The 21,968-nt window shown below is 41.8% G+C and overlaps 1 protein-coding gene across 1 annotated transcript in view; it reads right to left on the minus strand.

Moving 5' to 3' along the window:
• kif1aa (kinesin family member 1Aa) overlaps window positions 1–15,711 on the minus strand; it is a 58,386-nt gene extending 42,675 nt beyond the window's left edge. Inside the window, exons 1-2 of the mRNA XM_047374390.1 lie at window positions 15,395–15,711; window positions 11,350–11,518 (exon numbers count right to left, since the gene is read on the minus strand). Of these exons, the coding sequence (XP_047230346.1) occupies window positions 11,350–11,455 (106 nt within the window). The 5' untranslated portion in view covers window positions 11,456–11,518; window positions 15,395–15,711. The remainder of the gene's footprint in view (window positions 1–11,349; window positions 11,519–15,394) is intronic.
• Window positions 15,712–21,968: the final 6,257 nt, after the last annotated feature.

Here is a 21,968-nt window from a genome sequence, read left to right on the forward strand (position 1 = left end):
GTGGGCTTGGAGACGGAGACTAGGCAGCTGAGCTTAGCTTGGAGCTGATTTCCAGGAAATAACTACATGACTTTTTTTGTCCTGCTAATGTAGGATAACAGGATTAATTATTTTCAGCTGTGCAGCATACACCTTGACGGGAGAGACTATTGTCTTTTTGACCGTCTCCAAAGCAACATGTCTGAACATGTCAAAGTGTGATGAATATCTAATTTAAGAGCCGATGCAGAAAAGAAAGTAGAGGAAGCGGCCATCGCCTCCCCAGTCAATACAATAGTTGGTTACCATGAAGACTAAACATGGACTGGTGGACAGACATTATTGCTTTTATTTTTAGGCAACTCCCTCAGCTGCTTGGGTGTCAAGAGATTTGACAGGGGCTGTTTCTCTTGACAACTTATCCTCCACATAATGGAAACAACTTTGTTTTATTGTATATTCCTTCCACACCAAACCCTCATTCATGTCTTTATGGACCTTGTTCTTCGTACTCATGCAGAGTTATTTTGAAACATGGGAGCCATCCCAAAACGTTTCCTACAAAGTTGGGACCATACAGTTTTCCAATAGAGTTTGTTTTGCTGAAGCATTAAGCGTTCCTTTTACAGAATCTGGGGGGCCAGATTTAAATCCTGAAAAACATAACCCCTCTGCGCTAAACTCTACACTTGACAAAGTGCAGTCTAGCAAGTGCCATTCTCATGGGAAGTGCCAAACCTAGACTCCTCTATTGGATTGCCAGACAGAGAGGCCTGAGTTATCACTCCAGAGAACATTCCTCCACTGCTCTAGAGTCCAGTGGCAGCATGTTTGGAGGTCTGTAGATAATGACTCTGCAGAAAGTTGCCGACCTCTGCACATTATGGGCTTGATTTTCAATGATCCCAAATAGCGGGTGCTAATTTGCGTGTACTATAGATAAATTGCACGTGTTGTCTGCGATTTTTAAAGATGGCACGTGCAATGGTTAGCAGGTGCAAAACAGGTGCAGATTGCCCTATTTAAATAAGGAAATTGCGTGAATTACTGGCTGGAACAAGAAGAAAAGCAAGCAGATCCTCTGCTGTGTTGCTAGAGCTGCATCATTATAAATGATCCAGTTGCTGATTTCTTTTCTTCTGTTCTGTTCTTGCTTTTCTGGACTGTTACAGTTAGTTAACTTTTATTGTGCAACTCACAGCAGGTTTGTCATCTGCCCTGACAAGATTATTTCTCTTATCTTGCTCAACGTAACTCGCAACAAATTGGCCAATCAATAATAGCAATATAAAAGACAAATCTGTCTGTCAATTAATTTATCTTTTAATTCTTTTCAGAGACTCACCGGGTTCTGTTGTTTTTTTTGAGTATATGTTTGAAGACTTCAGAGTTTATCATAAACAGCCACAATATTTAAATCTGAACATTATATTAGCAACATAAAAATAGATTGTTGTAGGAGTTGGCAATCTGTATGTCATAGCTTTGCTAATTTTAAAACATAGCATCACATAACTGTGCTGCAAAAAAGTTACATCAAACATTTATGTACATAAAAATAAATTATTTTCCAATGATTTGACTAAATTTGTTTTGTTTGTTTTGCCAATATTTTAATGATATACGTGTTTGATTGCTTAAATTGTTTTTTAGTGACACAAAATAATTTTTTACTGCATAGACAAAACCCTCCCCTGGCATATGTTCACATTTAAACAACGTAATCAAACTGATCCAGCTCCGATTGCACTGCAATGACATAATGTTACTGTCAATAATGCATGTGTTTAGATAAGTGAGAAGGTTAAAGCATACACTGTCTTTGTCACCACATGGAAAAGATGCCTTAAAATTGTGATTTTTAACCTGCTAAGAAGTGATTTTAGCATCCAGTTTGCAAATTAAGGTTTTAATCTGCCTTATGTCTCTAATTCTTTCCTATTAATTATATTATCATCAAAGCACAGTGGGTCTTTTGCACGATGTGCGATTACAGGCTGTGCGAACTTGATCAGTTGTGTGAGCATTTTGCCATGATCAGGTTTGTGCACGTTCAGCAGATGATCATTGACAGCGATGTGGAATGATGCTGAATGAAGTGTTGCAAGGAGTTTTAACGTAGGAGAAACATATATAATATAATGGCTTTTGTTTGTGATTGGCTCCAAATCAGAGCTTAGATAATCCTACATAGAATCCTCTATTCTCATCTATTTTTAATATTTTCATTTCTGACAACCCAAATCTGTTGGCAAATATACAGAAGATTCTCTCTCTCTGTCATCTGTCATTCTATCTATGCCTCCTTCAGGCCAAAGTGACAGCAGACATTTTTGCTCCCAGTTAGCACCTGCATTTCAAACATCCAGACCCAAAAATTGTGCCCGCAATCGAAAAATCACATTGAAAATCGCATTGCGGGTTATAAGGGATGACATTTGCATATCCTCCCATGAATTTGCGCGTTTGGTCATTATCGTGTTTTGCATATTTATGAAGGGAGACACGCTAAAAAGTTTGCCCCCGCAGTTCAGCTGATGTTGCACATGCAATCCGATTACCACCTCGTTTGTAGATCAGCTATGAGGACGCAAACAAGTTTGCGTGTGGTTTTGTACATGCAAATCTTTTGAAAATCAGATCCTATGTGACTAGACACCAGCTGACCCCACTCTGATTTTACTTGGAATACCATTTCTTGGATGAGTTGCTATTGTTCCCCATCACTTCCACTTTGTTGTAATACCAATAACAGTTGACTGGAATATTTAGTGACCAAGAACTTCCATAGGTAGACTTGTTGCACGGGTGATGTCCTAACACGGTACAACGTTGAAATTCCCTGAGCTCCTGAAAGCAACCCATTATTTTACAAATGTTCGCAGAAGCAAACTGACACAGAAGATCTATCATCATATTTTCCACGGCACACAATGTTAGGAAAACCTTGGATTGTGATATTATTGAATTTTAGTAGTCTCTCTTTTCTATCATAATGATGTTCCCACCACTCTTGGTGAGCCTTAGCATATCATATCAGGTGTGGACCTCAAGGGCAGTGGAAATCCATCCAGCTGCATGCAGAGTAAGAATCCATGTCACCTGAAATACAACAGCTAACCACATATTATTGCACACATCATTATTGTGATGCCGACTGCAACTTCATTTTTTGTTCAGCTATATTTTGTAAATATTTGTACTGTCTCCAGCAAATCTCTTCAGGTAACTCTATAAAGCAATGGCACTGCAAAGTAGAAGCTAATTTAATTTAAATAAAATCAGCCTCTATGATTATATCCAACATGAAAAGCCATTTTGTTAAAGTCCAGGTTTTACAGACCATTTTAGAGCAGCGAAAACTGAGCTTGGCAGGTTCAAGCTCAACTCATCACTAATGTCTCATTCTCTCCAAGATTCAGTTTCTGTTTTCTGTCTTTAAAAAAGTATTTCTTTGTCAATGTTAATGTCATTCCTTGTTGCTGGGTGACTAAAATGTAGCTGGGATTTAATGTGTTCCTATCTTCATTCTCTGTGCAAAAAGCCACTATCAGCCCATCTTTACACTCAGACATTTAACTTTTTTTTTGCATTATTTACTGCCTTTACATTCTCTTGACAAATCCATTGATATCATGGTAAATGTACACTGCTGAAAAAAATAAAGAGAACACTTAACACAATATAACTCCATGTAAATCAAACTTCTGTGAAATCAAACTGTCCACTTAGGAAGCAACACTGATTGACAATCAATTTCACATCCTGTTGTGCAAATGGAATAGACAACAGGGGGAAATCTTTGGCGATTAGCAAGACACACTCAATAAAGGAGTGGTTCTGCAGATGGGGACCACACACCACTTCTCAGTACCTATGCTTTCTGGCTGATGTTTTGGTCACTTTTGAATGTTGGTGGTGCTTTCACACTCGTGGTAGCATGAGACGGACTCTACAACCCACACAAGTGGCTCAGGTAGTGCAGCTCATCCAGGATGGCACATCAATGCGAGCTGTGGCAAGAAGGTTTGCTGTGTCTGTCAGCGTAGTGTCCAGAGCCTGGAGGCGCTACCAGGAAACAGACCAGTACACCAGGAGACGTGGAGGAGGCCGTAGGAGGACAACAACCCAGCAGCATGACCGCTACCTCCGCCTTTGTGCAAGGAGGAACAGGAGGAGCACTGCCAGAGCCCTGCAAAATGACCTCCAGCAGGCCACAAATGTGCATGTGTCTGCACAAACGGTTAGAAACCGACTCCATGAGGATGGTATGAGGGCCTGACGTCCACAAATGGGGGTTGTGCTCACAGCCCAACACCCTGCAGGACGCTTGGCATTTGCCAGAGAACACCAGGATTGGCAAATTTGCCACTGGCGCCCTGTGGTCTTCACAAATGAAAGCAGGTTCACACTGAGCACATGTGACAGACGTGACAGAGTCTGGAGACACCGTGGAGAGTGATCTGCTGCCTGCAACATCCTTCAGCATGACCAGTTTGGCAGTGGGTCAGTAATGGTGTGGACTGGCATTTCTTTGGAGGACCGCGCAGCCCTCCATGTGCTCACCAGAGGTAGCCTGACTGCCCTTAGGTACCAAGATGAGATCCTCAGACCCCTTGTGAGACTATATGCTGGTGCTGTGGGGCCTGGGTTCCTCCTAATGCAGGACAATGCTAGACCTCATGTGGCTGGAGTGTGTCAGCAGTTCCTGCAAGATGAAGACATTGAAGCTATGGACCGGCCCGCCCGTTCCCCAGACCTGAATCCGATGGAGCACATCTGGGACATCATGTCTCGCTCCATCCACCAATGTCACGTTGCACCACAGACTGTCCAGGAGTTGGTGGATGTTTTAGTCCAGGTCTGGGAGGAGATCCCTCAGGAGACCATCCACCGTCTCATCAGGAGCATGTCCAGGCGTTGTAGGGAGGTCATACAGGCACATGGAGGTCACACACAATACTGAGCCTCATTTTGACTTGTTTTAAGGACATTACATCAAAGTTGTATCAGTCTGTAGTGTTTTTCCACTTTAATTTTGTGTGTGACTCCAAATCCAGGCCTCCATTGGTTAATAAATTTGATTTCCATTGATGATTTTTGTCTGATTTTGTTGTCAGCACATTCAACTTTGTACAGAACAAAGTATTCAATGAGAATATTTCATTCATTCAGATCTAGGATGTGTTATTTGAGTGTTCCCTTTATTTTGTTGAGCATTGTAGTTATACTGTTGCAATTAATTTGAGATTACAAAACACCACTTTGCACAGACCAATTAGTATTTAATGGCATGAACAAGGATGACTCAGGTATACCCAGTTGAATTGTGATGTCTTATCTAGTCATAATCCACTGATGTCTGACCTGATTTCACATTGGAAATGCATCTGTACCATTTACAAAACTGGGGTGCAAAACCATTTGAAGGGTGAGCTTTAACATGACTTAGGAAAATTTTATAAATGTATAAATGTTTGTTTGAAATTTTTTTGTATGAGTAGTAGAGCACCTATTGGTTAGCCTAACCAAAGGGAGCACATAGTATGCAATTTAATAAGGTAATGCCAGCAATGAAAATACTTCCTCTGTGCTCCCAGAGCAGCAGATCACATTCTCTACTAATGCACATGTGGTCAGTAAAAAAGGAAGGACTAGGGGCTAAGTACATTGTCCAGCACTCATCCTATGATTCACCCTACAACGCTCCCGTTTCCAGGCTATGAAATATAGGCCAGTGTGGCACGCTAAGGTTTCATATTTCAGCCCCGTTCTTCACTATGACAAATATGCTAGTCTTTATTCACTGACCATGCTAAATCCAGGCAAACAAAATGTCTTCTACAATTCTTTTGCCATCAGTGTGAAACCATCATTACAGATCCAGTTAGATGTCATTATTTAAAACATATGGACACTTAGTTTTAATCAATCACACCCTCATTATTGTATTCATGTTTGATTTTGATGATACTGCTAAACTTTACAAACACAAATTGCTCTAATATACATGAAAGTGGTTGCATCCCATTCGTTCTAACATACATAGCTCATTTAAATACATGTTACAATAGCATTATTACATGTGTCTTTTATAAACTTCCTCTGTTGTACAAAAACACATACATATTCATCCATTACAGCAAATGATACAAAAACAAACCAATTTTCCAAATTAATAACTGAAATGATCAAGAAAATATGGATATTTTTACTCAAATCATGTTTACAAGGAGACCCCAACTGGTTCAGCAAAGATTAAACCTTAAAAATAAACCATGACCCGACTACTGTCTAGGATGAGTCTCTGCAGTAAAACATTTTCCTGATGCTGACTCATCATAAATTTTGCTCCGATTCAAATAAAATCAGGCCCCTCGGCATTTTAAAGAAGGAAGCGGAAGCTCTCTGCACTCAGATGAGATAATTACTTTGGAGTGGCTGTGATCCATGGGATATCTGAGGGTTACTGAGAAACACAGAGACTGACCTATCCAACATACACTCAGTAGTTCATCTCTAATCTAATCTCTATCAGAACACAGTTTCTTCATCATTTAATAAACAACACTCATATTTGTCATGCCATGGAGCTTCTGATTTTGCTATGGAAACAATTTTTCAAAGCAAGGATGGGTTTATTAATAGGTAAATATCTGGTTATTCCATAAAGTGCTATTTATAGAAACTTAGACACTAGTTATGTTTTAACAGAGCTGGGAGCAGTGGTTGCCCAATGACAGATACAAAAACTGTCATGAATCAAATATGGTAAAGAAGAAAATGACTATTTGCATCACAGCTGATAACAGAATGGCTAAATTCTCTCCTGCTCTCTGTGGTTGCAAAGTGTAATAATGACATTGTGTTGATAATAAAATATCTAAAAGTGTTTAGGCCTCTATCTTTTAAAACTTCAACTAGCACAAGAACTAATTTTGGTATATTAATAAAAGCTTATGAGAATCTGCAACATGAAACATACTGTAGCAGAAACTGACCTAATCTGCACCTTACTCATGTAAATAACTTTTGCTTCTAAATAACACTAGAAATTAAAAACATATCAGTTGTTTTTGTCTGTTTAACAGGCCTGTGATGGTTACTGGTATCCAGTTATACCAAGGTTTTAAATTTTACATTTCTGACATACCGTCCTACTGTTTAAAGTCCTTTTAATGGAATATTACAGGGGAAAAAAACACCACTGTGACCAGAAATGTCTGACGGAGCATAAAGTAACCCTACCCCACCTGTTGCTGCACACTACTGGTCAGCTGACTGAAAGCAGGCTCTTACACTTTTGGGTCACTGAACTTGTGTATTTTTGAAGCTGCTGATCTGGAATGAGCGTGGAGAAATGAAGCCTTGTCTCAGGTGGTTCTGGAGGTAACTGCAGGAGGTGGAGCTCTGTTCTCTAAAAGAGCACCACCCATTACCCCCATGGTTTTTTAAACTATACCAGGCGAGCTATGACAGCATGTCTGTAAAGTAGCTGACTGCAGGCTAAAACAAGCTTATAATCTGTAAGGACTTGAAAATTACTACAAATTTGGCAGTTACTTATTTATAATTTACTTAAGTCTTTGTAATAAAATATAAAAAACTATAAATAGATGTTATAACTAACATTATTATAACTGCAATAGTAAATTTATTTATTTATTTCAACATTAGGTGATTTTTCAATTTCTGTTTTAATTAAACATAATTAGATTATTTTGTACATTACAATTCTTGTGTAGATTTTTACTCAAGACCTTGCTCAGGCCTACTTGTTATATTTAATGGTATTTATCTATATAAGCTTACCTTACTAAGCATTAGGCATAAAAAAAGGAAATAAATTATATGAAGTGTTTTACGGACTGATATTCCTTTAAAGTTATTTATAAAACATACATGCAATTTAATGAGATTTAGCATTTTAACTGTTTTTTAAAAAACTTGTAAATTGACTTTAGACTAAACCTGGGGTGTTTAACCTATGGTGTAACGGTTAAGATCATACTTTATCAAATACTACTACTCCATCAAGTATACCTCATTAGAGAAATGTCCTAATTTGACTGCAGTGTAAAATTATATTTGCTTTCAGTCATGATTTCAGCATTGTTTCATGACACGTTCCATGCTTCCGTTTGTCGTAGCTGCTGGGTCTTCATAATCGTGACTGAGTGATGCCGGTCAGGCTGTCACGGATGACTTGGCCCAGTCAATAGAAGAGGAAATGTGGCTTCGTCAGCATATCTGGCAGAGGGGAGCTAAACCCACTGACAGTGACTGGGAGTCATGTCAGTGTCAGCAGCAGCAGCTGTTTGCTGCTTTAAGCCGGACTTCTCCCTGGGTTTATGATGTATAGATATAAAACATGTACAGAGTATACCGCTCTCTCAAAGAAATGCTATAGAAAAGGTCAACTAAATAAACTGTAGTAACTGTAGTATTATGCTGGTGTAAAGTTATTAGTCAGCATTTTTACAAACGTTTGTGGTGTATTACAGTGTCCAATGGTGACATGTCGGATATGTTCGGAACGTTTTGCGGCAAAAAACAATCAAGATGTTTTCACCAAGAGTTTGCACTCTCTCGTCCTCCAAATGCAGACACATTTTTCCCCCGTGTCTGTCCTCTGCATTTTAATTAAGGTCAGCGTGGGAGGGAACATCGCACACACAAGACTGCTGCCATTTTCTCTCTCTGTGGGAACCAAGCTATTGACCCACTCATGAGTGTCAGAGAGAACAGAAAAGGGCCCAGACACAAATTCCAGAGCTCCTTCTTCCCTTCCTTTTCTTTAGCCAAGACTAGGTGGGGACAAGGGGGCATTTACACCCAGCTTCTGTGTCCCCTCCAGACACAGTAACCAATAGGCTTTCTTTTCATGACGCCAGCCTGCTCATATCCTTCAGCCCACATCCACATCTATTGACTCTGTTTGGAAGAGACCAATCTGCTCTACTGAAAGATTGGCAGTCTAACTAAAAGCATCTTTGTGTGACTGAACAACATGAACTCCATTAGTATAGCTGGCATACTGCTAAATTCACCCTGATTTCTGCTCATGTCAATTAACCAAACTAAAAACTAGAGATGGGCTTCTAGGAGGTTTAACCTGCCGATTTTGATTGATCTCTGGATTTGTCATATAAAAGAGGAAAAATGTGCTGCAGATTGTTTATTTGAGGTATTAGTTTGGAATCCAACAGAAAATGAAAGAATTACAGAATTTCTTATTACAGGATGCTTGTCTTCTGTGGGCCATTTCAAAATGAAGTCAGCTTTTTCAGTTTTAATATTTCATACCTTGTAAAGCCTTTATGGTTATGTGCCATTTTATGAGCAAGTGGAATCATTGGCACCTTTTCTGAGCTAAACACATTAAATTTAATTGGACCAGACAGTGATTCACAACATAAAAGAAACTCTAGAGAAACTAACTTTATAGTGTTGCATATCAACCCTAAAGAAAATCAGACTTTTTTCACACATATTGATGCATTTCCCACTCTGGATAAGAGTTTTGTAAAAGGCTTTCACCATGATATTAGACTGAGCCTAAACAAGCTTTTATCCCACAGATGATGTTTCTGAGATTGCTAAACCATGCAGTGTTTACGATCCTTGTAAACTGTTTATTTAGATGCATGTTGGTATATGTCAAATAGTTCAAACCAAAGAAAGGTGTCCTCTTATCAGTTTTTTTTTTGCAGCAGATCAGAGGTGTCCGGAAAAGGAGCTTCACTTGGAGTTCATTCCCCTTGCTTGTTAATTTTATTTCTTAATGAATTAATTACCTAATACTCAAAATATGTTTGCGTGATTACAAAAGGTAATCTTTGATTCTATAAGGGACTAGTTTAGATAAAATCAATACTTTCAACTGAGGTGACAATATTGTGAAACTCAAAATAAATACTCTCATGCCATACACATTTCATGTCTTTCCCTTTGCTATGCATTTAGAGCTCCCTGATAAAGAAGAACAAGTTACTTCTTCAGATTAAAATTGATAAATATGAGGCTGATCAATTCTAAATGAAATCTTATTGCATAATTATAATTGATCAAGTGTTACAACCATATGTCCAAGGATATTCTTCTTGTACACAGTCAGTATGTTCCCATGAGTAGCTATGTAAAGAGAAAGCTTAATGAGACTATTGTGACAGCAGGCATTATTCACTCACTGCTGTAAAGGCAGAGGAGGATGATAAAAAGACATCATAGAATCCATCACCTTTTTTAATATTTACTCTGCTAAAACTGCAAACATAACCTCAAAGAAAAGCACTAAGGCACAGAACAAGGCCATACGGCCTGTTGTCTAGGCACTCATGTCATGGGGGCGGAGATGACTAAATCAGGCCAAACAGTTAATATTTTAGTATGTCCTATCTATTATTGATGAATGGCTTTACCTTGCAGAGCAGATAACATATCAAGTATCTTTCCAGTCTCCTCACTCTGTGCTCCCTAAAGTCGCTGGAATGTGGGGCTCTGAACTACTACGTATTCTTCCAAACAAAACGCTATCAAAACAAATCATTAAAAAAAACTGTTGGTGATCAAGAAATAAATATGTTGTACTTTTTGTGAAATTTTTGCCGCTTCTGTAACATCCACTGTACATTTTGCATTTGTGGCAGATTTGAGTAAAAAGATTACTTTGAAAATCTGAAATAAGGAGCGATTTTTAAATCCTGCTTTTACCATTAAAGGGCGTTCCATAATTACATGTCAGATTAAATCTGATGGAGAATAATCCACCTGAAGTGTAACACCAAGAGATTACAGTTTGGTGGACATCGACCCGGCACATACAAGTGAAGACTGCTGTCATTGTTTGAAACCAGTAGAGCAAAATTAAATTTTTCTCCTGGGACAGAATAAAACCAGATTCCTTTTGAAATTCAGAATAAACAATCTACTCACATCATGTGTCTTGGAAAAGACCATGCTTGTTTATCAGAGGTTAAGTCAGTCACTCCAGATCATAAGCTGAGTTCATTTCCTCTTTTAGTAATCCCTTCACTAGGAAAGTTCAGAGGTCAGCATGATGAACAAAGCAGCTGGAGGAGCATGAACTCATGCCCTTTGACAGAAGGAAGATCCACAGGCTCAAACCTTGATATGCCAGGCTGCTTGCTGGTAAACCATTCCTTCACTCTTGTTGTTCTTTATGTTTTCCAGTCCATTGCACCAATAAACCTATTGAACATTTTAGCCATGACCACAGGTGGACTTCTAGGCTGAATTTCATTTTAATGGGTTAGGACAATAAAAACAACTGTGTGAAATGACATTAATATTTAAAAGAAATTCTCAGCACAGTCAGCTTAACCACAATGTTCTGGTTGGACTACTTACTGGTGGTGTTCCCAGACATTTGGATGATGCATTTGCTTTCTCTTCCAATTTCCCTTGAATTGAAGGGACGGACCCGAACTGCCACCTTGACAGAGGCCCCTGCCATGGTGTTTTCTTCTTAGCACCTTCAAGTGCTGCTCTGGTACCCAGGTGTGGGGCCTCTAGATCTCTGAAAGAGGGAACAAAGTGCATACTAATGAAAAGAAACTTTTTCCCCCCAACATTAGTGTTTGTAAACCTCTTTAACCCCATTGTACCGTTTCACACAACAACCACAAAGTTTAATGTATTTTGTTGGGACTTTATGTAATACTCCAACACAAATTGTGATGTGGAAAGGATGCATAGTTTTTAAAATTCTTTAGAAATAAACGTCTGAGGAGAGTGATTTGTATGTCTTCAGCCCTCCTGAGTCAATATTTTGGGTACGTTTTTACCATCTCATCTAGAGATGGAGATTTTTGCCCATTTTTCTTTGCAAAATATCTGAAGATCGACCTGATTGGATGGAAAGCTTCTGTGAACAGCAACTTCCAAGTCAAGCGACAGATTCCCCGTTGGATTTAGGTCTGGAACTTGATTGAGCCATTTAAAAACATGAATGTGCTTTGATCTAAACCATCCCATTGCATCTCTGGGCATAAGTTTAGGCTCATTGACTGGCTCACCTTCTTCCACATGCTTAATGTACCTGGCTTTACTTCTTGCCACTCTTCTATAAAGGGAGAAGGGGGTCTCTGCAGTGCCTAAGTGGGAGTTTCTAGGGTGTGGGAGGAGTTTGTGAAAGACACGATTGGTCGGATGAACTATTTTGGGTGGGGTTTGAAGAAGCAATGACGGCCTGCTTTAATGACTCTCTTCCCTGCTCCCAGTGAACCGCAACACACCCGCTAACTTAGCCAATATGTTACGCTACACGCTTTGACTCAGCTGCCATCACACAGATAGGCGATTAGCAACAAGACTGTCAACAAAAAGTAGTCACAAGTACCAGCAGCTCACCCGTTGCTTCTGCTCACTAACTCAGCAATATGCTATCAAGCTAAATGAGGCTACCCTAAAATGTATAGACGGTAGCTTACTGTTTAGCAATGGTTAGCACAAAGCTCTTTCAGCACACCAACTGCTAACCAGTCTGTGAGATTTTATTCCATCGGTTTGTCCCCTGTTTGGGGTCTGCTGTAGTTATACAACTACAGTCAGAATGTAAGCCCAGTGTCCCTACTCATGGCTTCCCAGTCAGTCAGCGTCATGGTTACCCCCACAAGCACGGCTGGGACATTCTGCGAGTGCAAAATCCCAGTTAGAGATATGCACGACATTTGGGTTGCCTGTCTCTGAGCTTGGAGCATGCACAGGCAGCACTTACTTCACTGGGCTTGTGCGAACACTGCCTACGCTTCACTTTAAAGAGCGTACAGGCGCAGGCGCAGTTACATGCGCCTGTAGCTATGCTGACAAGGCCAGTCCAAGCATCTGCCATTCTCCACCAAAAGTTTTATCAACAGGAGCTGTAACAATATATTAAAAAAAAGACTTCCTGTCTGACAGGAAGTCAGTGATCCACCTGCAGGTGGAGTCGGGCACACTCAGCTGGGAGAGCTTCTCCTGGAGCAGAGCTGGGACGATGGTGTTGAAGGCAGAGCTGAAATCCACAAACAGGATCCTGGCGTAGGTTCCTGTGGAGTCCAGGTGCTGGAGGATGAAGTGAAGGGCTAGGTTGACTGCATCATCTACAGACCTGTTGGCTCTGTAGGCAAACTGCAGGGGGTCCAGGAGGGGGTCGGTGATGTCTTTTAGGTGTGAGAGCACAAGGCGCTCAAAGGACTTCATCACCATAGAGGTCAGGGCGACGGGTCTGAAGTCATTAAGCCCTGTGGTCCTTGGCTTCTTGGGAACAGGGACGATGGTGGAGGACTTGAAGCAGGCTGGCACATGACATGTCTCCAGTGAGGTGTTAAAAATGTCTGTGAAGACTGGAGACAGCTGATCAGCGCAATGCTTCAGGCTGGCTGGTGAGACAGAATCCGGACCAGCAGCTTTCCGGGGGTTCTGTCTCCTGAAGAGTTTGTTGACGTCCCTCTCCTGGATGGAAAGAGCCGTCCTCGGCGTGGGTAGGGGACTGGTGGGGGGGAACTTCAGGGTGGGGGTTGGAGGTGCCAAGGCCCCTCTTGAGGTTGGAGGGGTGGGGGTGGTGGATTGTGGCTGCAGGTGTTGGGGGGTGTCGTCGGGGATGGTTGCAGGACTGTCCCTTTGTCTTTCAAAGCGGCAGTAGAACTTGTTCAGAACTCGTTCAGGTCGTTGGCGAGGCGTCGGTCGTTGATGGAGTGGGGGGCTTTCGGCTTGTTGTTGGTGATCTGCCTGAGCCCTTTCCACACAGACGCAGTACAAAATACAATAAGGTTTGCAGCTATAATGTGACTAAATACAAAAGGTTGAAGGAGTGTGAATACTTTTGTAAGACAATATATATCCAAAGTATATGTTGAAACACAATCAACATTTCTGGTATGAGTCATGCTAAAAAGCTGTTCTCTAATTTTTCGAAGTGGAAAAAAAAATAAAAGAGCAATATAACACTTTGCCGTTGATGTGAGCAGGACAAAGGAGGAGGGCAGGGCTGCATGGCTGCTATATAAAAAAAAGGTCATGCATGGTCAGCTGCAGCCGAGGAAGATGGATAATAAAGCTAGCCATAACAAAAGAAGTGCAGCAGCAGCTAAATGTCAGGATGTTTATCTGGATGACAATGGGACTGAAACAGACCAGAAATCTAGGGACTGCTGTTAATTCAGCAGGGCAGTTTCATGTCACTACATCTTAAAAAAAAAAAAAAAGAACAGCAGCATAAAAATCAATGTGCTTCTGATCAGCCTGGGTGTGTTTTAGGAAGATGACTCATCATCAAAGTGTAATCTATCAATGTTGTCACTTAAGAGACCGGCACCCTAGATTTAGCTATCACCGCTGCTAACTAAACCTGAATGATCACACATTAGTAAGAGCATACTCAGTTCTTTTAGCCAGTTAATAGCCAAGGTTTGAGGTAAGATATTAGGATTTCATTATGCTCCCTCATTCCATGATCTAACTGTCTGTCATCATCATTGATTCATGTGTAGTTGCTGTGTCATCCTGCTCTCTTGAAATCTTCATAAACGTGGCCCCAACAATGTTAATTTATGAAAAGTATTCAGCAATAATATACAAGGGCCAGCAGAAAGGTTTTTTAGGTATAATCCCATTGTATGGCTACATGCTGGGGATAATACTGACACAGAAAGAACTGCAAAAGGGTAGCAGTGAATTAATATTACAAATTATTTAAATTTGCAGTTAAATGAAGGGATTAAATTACAGCTCTGAGTGGATTAAATAAAACCTATTTAAAAAACTTTCTTCTAAAAGTTCTAATCACTCATCAGCCCTTTGGGGGGGGGGGGGGGGGGGAAACCAAGGCTTGATCATAATCTGCTCCCAAACTCAGATCCATCAGCTGATGATGCAGCTTACCTGGGCGGCCACCATCTTTATGGTGGCAAAAGCTGTGAAATACCCATAAAATCTGCTAATGTACCTCAGCAGCCTTATTATTTTGAAGCAGAAGCTCATAAAGGTGGGGACGTTTCGTTCATATTTTGGAACTTGGCCTCTTTTTCAGAACGACATGCTGGTTTCAGGCCTATGTTTGAATAAAACTAGTTAACATTTCTAAACCTGGAAAATAAAATTGACTAAAGACTTTTGGCTTTTCGACCAGTGACACTGACTGCATTTATATCAGCCACCCCTCCTCCCTCGCATTTTAAATGTAGCCCGTTAAATTATTTAAACACGCACCAAAATAACATGCCAGTGACGTATGTTAATGTTAGTGTTTAATGTCATTATGCTGCTAAAGGCAGCTAAAGGCAGCATAATGACAGCTTCTCCCCTGGCCGCGCCCTATGCTCATTCACTCCCAAGAGATTCAACTAAATAAGGACCGTGTCATTAAAACGGTATTAACAGGACATTGAATATGGACACAAAAAGGCAGCATTACCTCCGAACAGCTCCAGGGAACACACCGTGTTCTTCGTGTTTGTGGGTTTACATCCAGCCCCCGGTGGATACCTCCACTTCCGCTCTCCTCCGGGTCTGTCACCAGCCTCTCCTCTTCATGAAAACGGGACAGGAGGAGGATGTCAGCGACGAATTCTCCCTCGTAGCCGACCAGAACACCCACTCCCTCCGCCCGAACTGAACTTGTCTTGAGAACCGTGGAGGGAAGGTGGCCGCTTGAGCGCTGTTTTAGAAAGTGAAGCGGTCAAAATGGCTCTGTAGTCTCCCTGTCTTTGGCAAGGATGCTCCAGCTCCACTGAGCCGGTGACATCACCACCGGGAGGAGGTAGCGGCATCGATGCAGTACCGAGAAGGGAGGCAGGGAAGGAGGCGGAGGGAGAAGGGAGGGGCAGTGCATGGATAGATGAAGATTAGGGCCTACATTAAGATCCCATAAAAGCTCCGGCTGAAACAGCAAATATTCAAGCTGGGGAAGATTTTATGAATTATGCATTTATGTGAAGGTGTATAGATACGGCTATTATATTTGGAAAGGAAGCTGAGAAGACATTATAGAAAACAAATGTACAAATGCATCCTAAATTAGAACACAATCAGACGTTTATTGTAGCAATTTAGTTCAAAAAGCAAAACTGAGATTTTGAATAGATTCTGTGAGGGTTACATTTAAGGTATATTTTTCAGTTAATGTCGCTGATTATGGCTTATAGCTAAAGAAAAAGTTTCTTAGAAAATTTGAACATCACATGTCAGCCTATTGAAAGTCTGTTCATGTACTGTACAGTATATCTACTCAATACCTGGTTGCGGCTCATTTTGCATGAACTGCTGGAGCAATACAGTGTTGCATGGAGGTTTTAAGCCTGTGAGTGTGAAGCAAAACCCAGGTTGACAATATCCAATAGATTGCCTGGGGTTTCGGTCAGGTGAGTGTACTGACCTATCAAGCACAGTTATACAATAGTCATTAAAAAGGTGGTGGTACTTTTAGCTGTGTGGGCAGATGGCAGTTCCTGGTGGAAAATTAAATTAGCATCACCACATAGCTTGTGAGCAGAAGGGAGCAGATCTGAAGTGCTCTAAATTTCCTGTTGGATGGCTGCGCCGACTTTCTACTTGATAAAACATAGTGCACCTGACTGATGAAATGTCCCAATTAACTTCTGATCATCTCAACTCTTCCTACAGAATCTGGGACCTTAGTTTCCAAATTAATTGCCAAATTGAATTTCATCTCAAAAGAAGACATTTGATCAATTAAAAAATGTCAATTTTTTTTGAAGAACAAAATATCGAGGCACGTGACGTTACCCGGTACGGCGGAGCCGGCGTCCCACCCTGTGGGCCCGGGCTGTGGCAGAGGCAAAAACTCGGGCCTGGGAAGAGTTCGGTGAGGCCATGGAGAAGGACTACCGGTTGGCCTCGAAGCGATTCTGGCAAACCGTCCGGCGCCTCAGGAGGGGGAGGCAGTGCTTTGCCAACACTGTTTATAGTGGGGGCAGGAGACTGCTGACCTCGACTGAGGACATTATCGGGCGGTGGAAGGAGTACTTCGAGGATCTCCTCAATCCTGCCATCACGCATTCCGTGGTGGAAACAGAGACTGGGGACTCGGGGTTGGACTCTTTCATCACCCAGGCTGAAGTCACCGAGGTGGTTAAAAAGCTCCGCGGTGGCAAGGCTTCGGGGGTGGATGAGATCCGCCCTGAGTACCTCAAGTGTCTGGATGTTGTAGGGCTGTCATGGTTGACACGCCTCTTCAACATTGCGTGGCGGTCGGGGACAGTGCCTCTGGACTGGCAGACTGGGGTGGTGGTCCCCCTTTATAAGAAGGGGGACCGGAGGGTGTGTTCCAACTACAGGGGGATCACACTCCTCAGCCTCCCTGGTAAGGCCTACGCCAGGGTATTGGAGAGGAGAGTCCGACCGATAGTCGAACCTCGGCTTCAGGAGGGACAGTGTGGTTTTCGTCCCAGCCGTGGAACACTGGACCAGCTCTATACCCTCTACAGGGTGCTCGAGGGTTCATGGGAGTTTGCCCAACCGGTTCACATGTGTTTTGTGGACCCGGAAAAGGCATTCAACTGTGTCCCTCGTGATGCCCTGTGGGGGGTGCTCCAGGAGTATGGAATCGGGGGCCCTTTATTAGGGGCCATCCGGTCCCTGTACGAGCGGAGCAGGAGTTTGGTCCGCATTGCCGGCACTAAGTCGGACCTGTTCCCAGTGCATGTTGGACTCCGGCAGGGCTGCCCTTTGTCGCCGGTCCTGTTCATAACTTTTATGGACAGGATTTCTAGACGCAGCCAAGGGCCGGAGGGGGTTTGGTTTGGGGACCAGTGGATTTCGTCTCTTCTTTTTGCAGATGACGTGGTCCTGCTGGCCCCCTCTAGCCAAGACCTACAGCATGCGCTGTGGCGGTTCGCAGCCGAGTGTGAAGCGGCTGGGATGGGGATCAGCTCCTCCAAGTCCGAGGCCATGGTACTCGACCGGAAAAGGGTGGTTTGTCCTCTTCAGGTTGGAGGGGAGTTCCTGCCTCAAGTGGAGGAGTTTAAGTATCTCGGGGTCTTGTTCACGAGTGAGGGAAGAATGGAGCGGGAGATCGACAGACGGATCGGTGCGGCTGCCACAGTAATGGGGGCGCTGTGCCGGTCCATTGTGGTGAAGAGAGAGCTGAGCCGAAAAGCAAAGCTCTCAATTTACTGGTCGGTCTACGTTCCTACCCTCACCTATGGCCATGAACTTTGGGTCATGACCGAAAGAACGAGATCACGGATACAAGCGGCTGAAATGAGCTTCCTCCGTAGGGTGGCCGGGCACTCCCTTAGAGATAGGGTGAGGAGCTCGGCCATCCGGGAGGAGCTCGGAGTAGAGCCGCTGCTCCTCCACATCGAGAGGAGCCAGTTGAGGTGGCTCGGGCATCTATACCGGATGCCTCCTGGACGCCTTCCTCGGGAGGTGTTCCAGGCACGTCCCACCGGGAGGAGGCCCAGGGGACGGCCCAGGACACGCTGGAGGGACTATGTCTCTCGGCTGGCCTGGGAACGCCTTGGGCTCCCCCTGGAGGAGCTGGAGGAGGTGTCTGGAGAGAGGGACGTCTGGGCGTCTCTGCTGAGTCTGCTGCCCCCGCGACCCGGTCCTGGATAAGCGGAAGACGACGAACGAACGAACGAAAAATGTCAATGATATTTGTATTTGCTGAGATTAGAGCTGCACCATGTATCAAATAGCATTCATTGTAGCATTATCAATTGCAATAGACTGTTTGGATTTGATGTTTGGTAAAATATTATATTTTAAAAGTCACGCATTTAAGCTCCGCATCTTTGGCTAGTTAAATGGACTCTTATTTCCCTTGATGCATACACCGGGTGTATGAGAGGGTTGGCAACATTATGCAATAGGGAAGGAAAAGAGTGTTCCAAAAATAAGGGGTGAGCTAATTTTAGCACAATTTTCAGCAAAGGTGTCAATTACATATTTTTCAAAAATCTTGCAGCACTATTCACCTAGAGTAGCATTAAGCATGGTTTAGACAAAGAAACAACAATATGGTTCAATTAAGTTTAGTTTATTTTTATAGCACCAGATCACAATAATAGCCATTTTAGGGCTCATTCAATCGAATTACATATCAACTGTAAACATCAAGATTCTTAGATCTGTGGAATATCACTGCAGCTTCACCAAGAGCTGTACTGCTAGGCTGGGTGGGTGCAGCTGAGCAGATCAGTGACTCCATTATTGATTTGGAAGCTCTGCAGATAAAAGTGATTAATAAATCTGTCATCTCCATAGTTCTCAATAATCTTAAAAACTTCTTGATGCACTTGGTTTTAATATTTTCTTATTTTGTATCAGTTTGGGATGTTTATTTTCCATCCATCCATCCATTCATCCATCCATCCATCCATCCATCCATCCATCCATCCATGTCCCTCCATCCATCCATCTATCCATCCAGGTTTTTGGCGTGGATGATGCCAATCCAGTGATTGTTAGGCAAGAGTAAAAAGTCTAACCGAACACGTAAGCACCAATAGTGCAGTTTTAGAGTGTTCAGACTTAATGTGCTGCAACATAAGGGGAAGGTTTTTGGGAAGAAGCTATTAGACCGTTGTTAAACTGTTCTAAGATGAGAGGACTAGAACAAATTATTTGATGGACCTGTCCAGCTCAGGACAGTAATGGTTTAATGGGTGTACAGCTTGTGCTATAAGATCAATTCTGCTCACAGCTATCTATCATAAAACTAAAGGTGTCATTTTGAAGAAATATACTTTCAGCTGTTTGACAGCATTTGGTAAAAATAAAAAATGGATAACTTGTAACTACCTTTAATGCAATCAATTTTGATTGGGATTGTTTAGTAAACTGTTCCAATGGAGGCATAGGAGCAGTAAATTCTAGTGAACAGAAGCTCTCTTACTGGTAGTAGGAGACATTGAATGATCGGGTTTCATGCAGTGTGAAACGTGATGCAGTCTTGTTTGTTACCTTGCTCTTTGCACTAACCAACCACTCATAGTCTCCATCTCTCTGTCATAAACACACTGTGTTTTTGTATAACATAATATTGCTCTTGGACATTCTCTGGGCCTTCCGCAGATTTTTGTGCAAACAATTAATACAATTTATCATATTAAATATGGCAATTTTATTCTGACGTAGACACAAAAGTCTTGCATTTTTATCAAGCGCTGAATAGACGAATAAAAGGAGGTTTGAATTATAGCAGATTAAAAAGAAAACATGATGACATTACTTACAGTTTTAAAAGTAGGGAGACTGCATAAAATTGACAAAGCCCAATTACACTTTTATCTGAGGGGGCATTTAAAATGTCCTTAGTGATACTGGATGATGGAGGTAGAGTCCTGCTATGTCATGTATTATAGGGTTAATAGGGACAAGAACTAGGTATCAACATGATAGATGGTTTAATAAAGGAATAACAGAAAAGTTACAGAATTTCCAGGAGGAGAGTAAGACATGGTACACATGAAGAGTAAAAGAAGAAACCAGTAAAGAACAATAAAAACCAGGGAGGTTAAATACCTCCCTGGAGAAGAGAGGAGGAATAGCATTGGATCCAGGTGAGCTTAATCAGGGGAATTCAATTAAATTAAATTCAGGTTATTTATATAGCGCCAATTCACAACACATGTCGTCTCAAGGCACTTCACAAAAGTCAGGTTCATACTTTCTAATTAATCCTAACCATTGAACAGTGCAGTCAGATTCAGTTATTTATTCAAATTGGATAAAAAGTTTTTCTGTTTAAGGAAACAGATTGCATCGAATCAGAGACTTGCAGCATTCACTCCTCCCGGATGAGCATGTAGCGACAGAAGACAGTCCCTGGCGTTGACTTTGCAGCAATCCCTCATACTGAGCATGCATGTAGCAACAGTGGAGAGGAACAACTCCCTTTTAACAGGAAGAAATCTCCAGCAGAACCAGGCTCAGTGTGAACGGCCATCTGCCACAACCGACTGGGGGTTTGAGAGAACAGAGCAGTCTTTTTTAAAGACTCCGGTCTAAAGACGACAACTTCTGTCTTGTCTGAATTTAAAAGCAGAAAACTGAAAGTCATGCAACTTTTTATGTCTTCAAGACATGCTTGTAGTCTATCTAACTGGTTGGGCTCATCAGGATTCCTGGATAAGTAAAGCTGAGTATCATCAGCGTAACAGTAAAAATGTATTCTATGCTGCCTGATAATTTTACCTATTGGAAGCATATATATAGTAAAGAGAATTGACCCAAGTACTGAACCCTGTGGTACATTTACATGAACAAACTGGAATCTGTCAGACAGATAAGATTTAAACCAGCCTAGCGCTGTTCCCCTGATCCCTACAGCATATTCCAGCCTTTCTAAGAGAATATTGTGATCGACTGCATCAAATGCAGCACTGAGATCTAACAGAACCAGAACAGACACAAGTCCATTATCTGAGGCCATAAGAATATCATTAGTGACTTTCAGTAGAGATGTTTCAGTGCTATGATGAGCTCTGAAGCCTGACTGAAACTCTTCAAACAGGTCATTGCTGTGTAAATGCTCACACATTTGATTAGCAACTATTTTCTCAAGAATTTTACATAAGAAAGGAAGACTGGATATAGGTCTGTAATTTTTCAAGTCATCTCGATCAAGCGAAGGTTTCTTAAGTAAAGGTTTAATTACAGCTACCTTAAAAGCCTGTGGTACATATCCATTTACTAAAGATAGATTAATCATATCTAAAATGGGGCTGGTAATCAGAGGGAACACTTCCTTAAATAATTTGGTCGAGATTGGGTCTAACATACAAGTTGAAGGTTTAGATGAAGCTAATATTTCTGATAACTCAGGAAGCTCCACAGGATCAAAACAGTCCAAACACAGATCAGGTCCTACAGTTACTTCCAATGTTGTCTCACTTGCTGAAGATGAAGTAATCATCTTCGGGAATATGTCAAAGATTTTTTTTTTAATAGAATCAATTTTATTTTGGAAGAATCCCATAAAGTCATGGCTGCTAAGAGCTAAGGGAATGGATGGCTCAACA

This window comes from Girardinichthys multiradiatus, chromosome 9 (genome assembly GCF_021462225.1).
Source record: "Girardinichthys multiradiatus isolate DD_20200921_A chromosome 9, DD_fGirMul_XY1, whole genome shotgun sequence".
Classification (NCBI taxonomy): Eukaryota; Metazoa; Chordata; class Actinopteri; order Cyprinodontiformes; family Goodeidae; genus Girardinichthys; species Girardinichthys multiradiatus.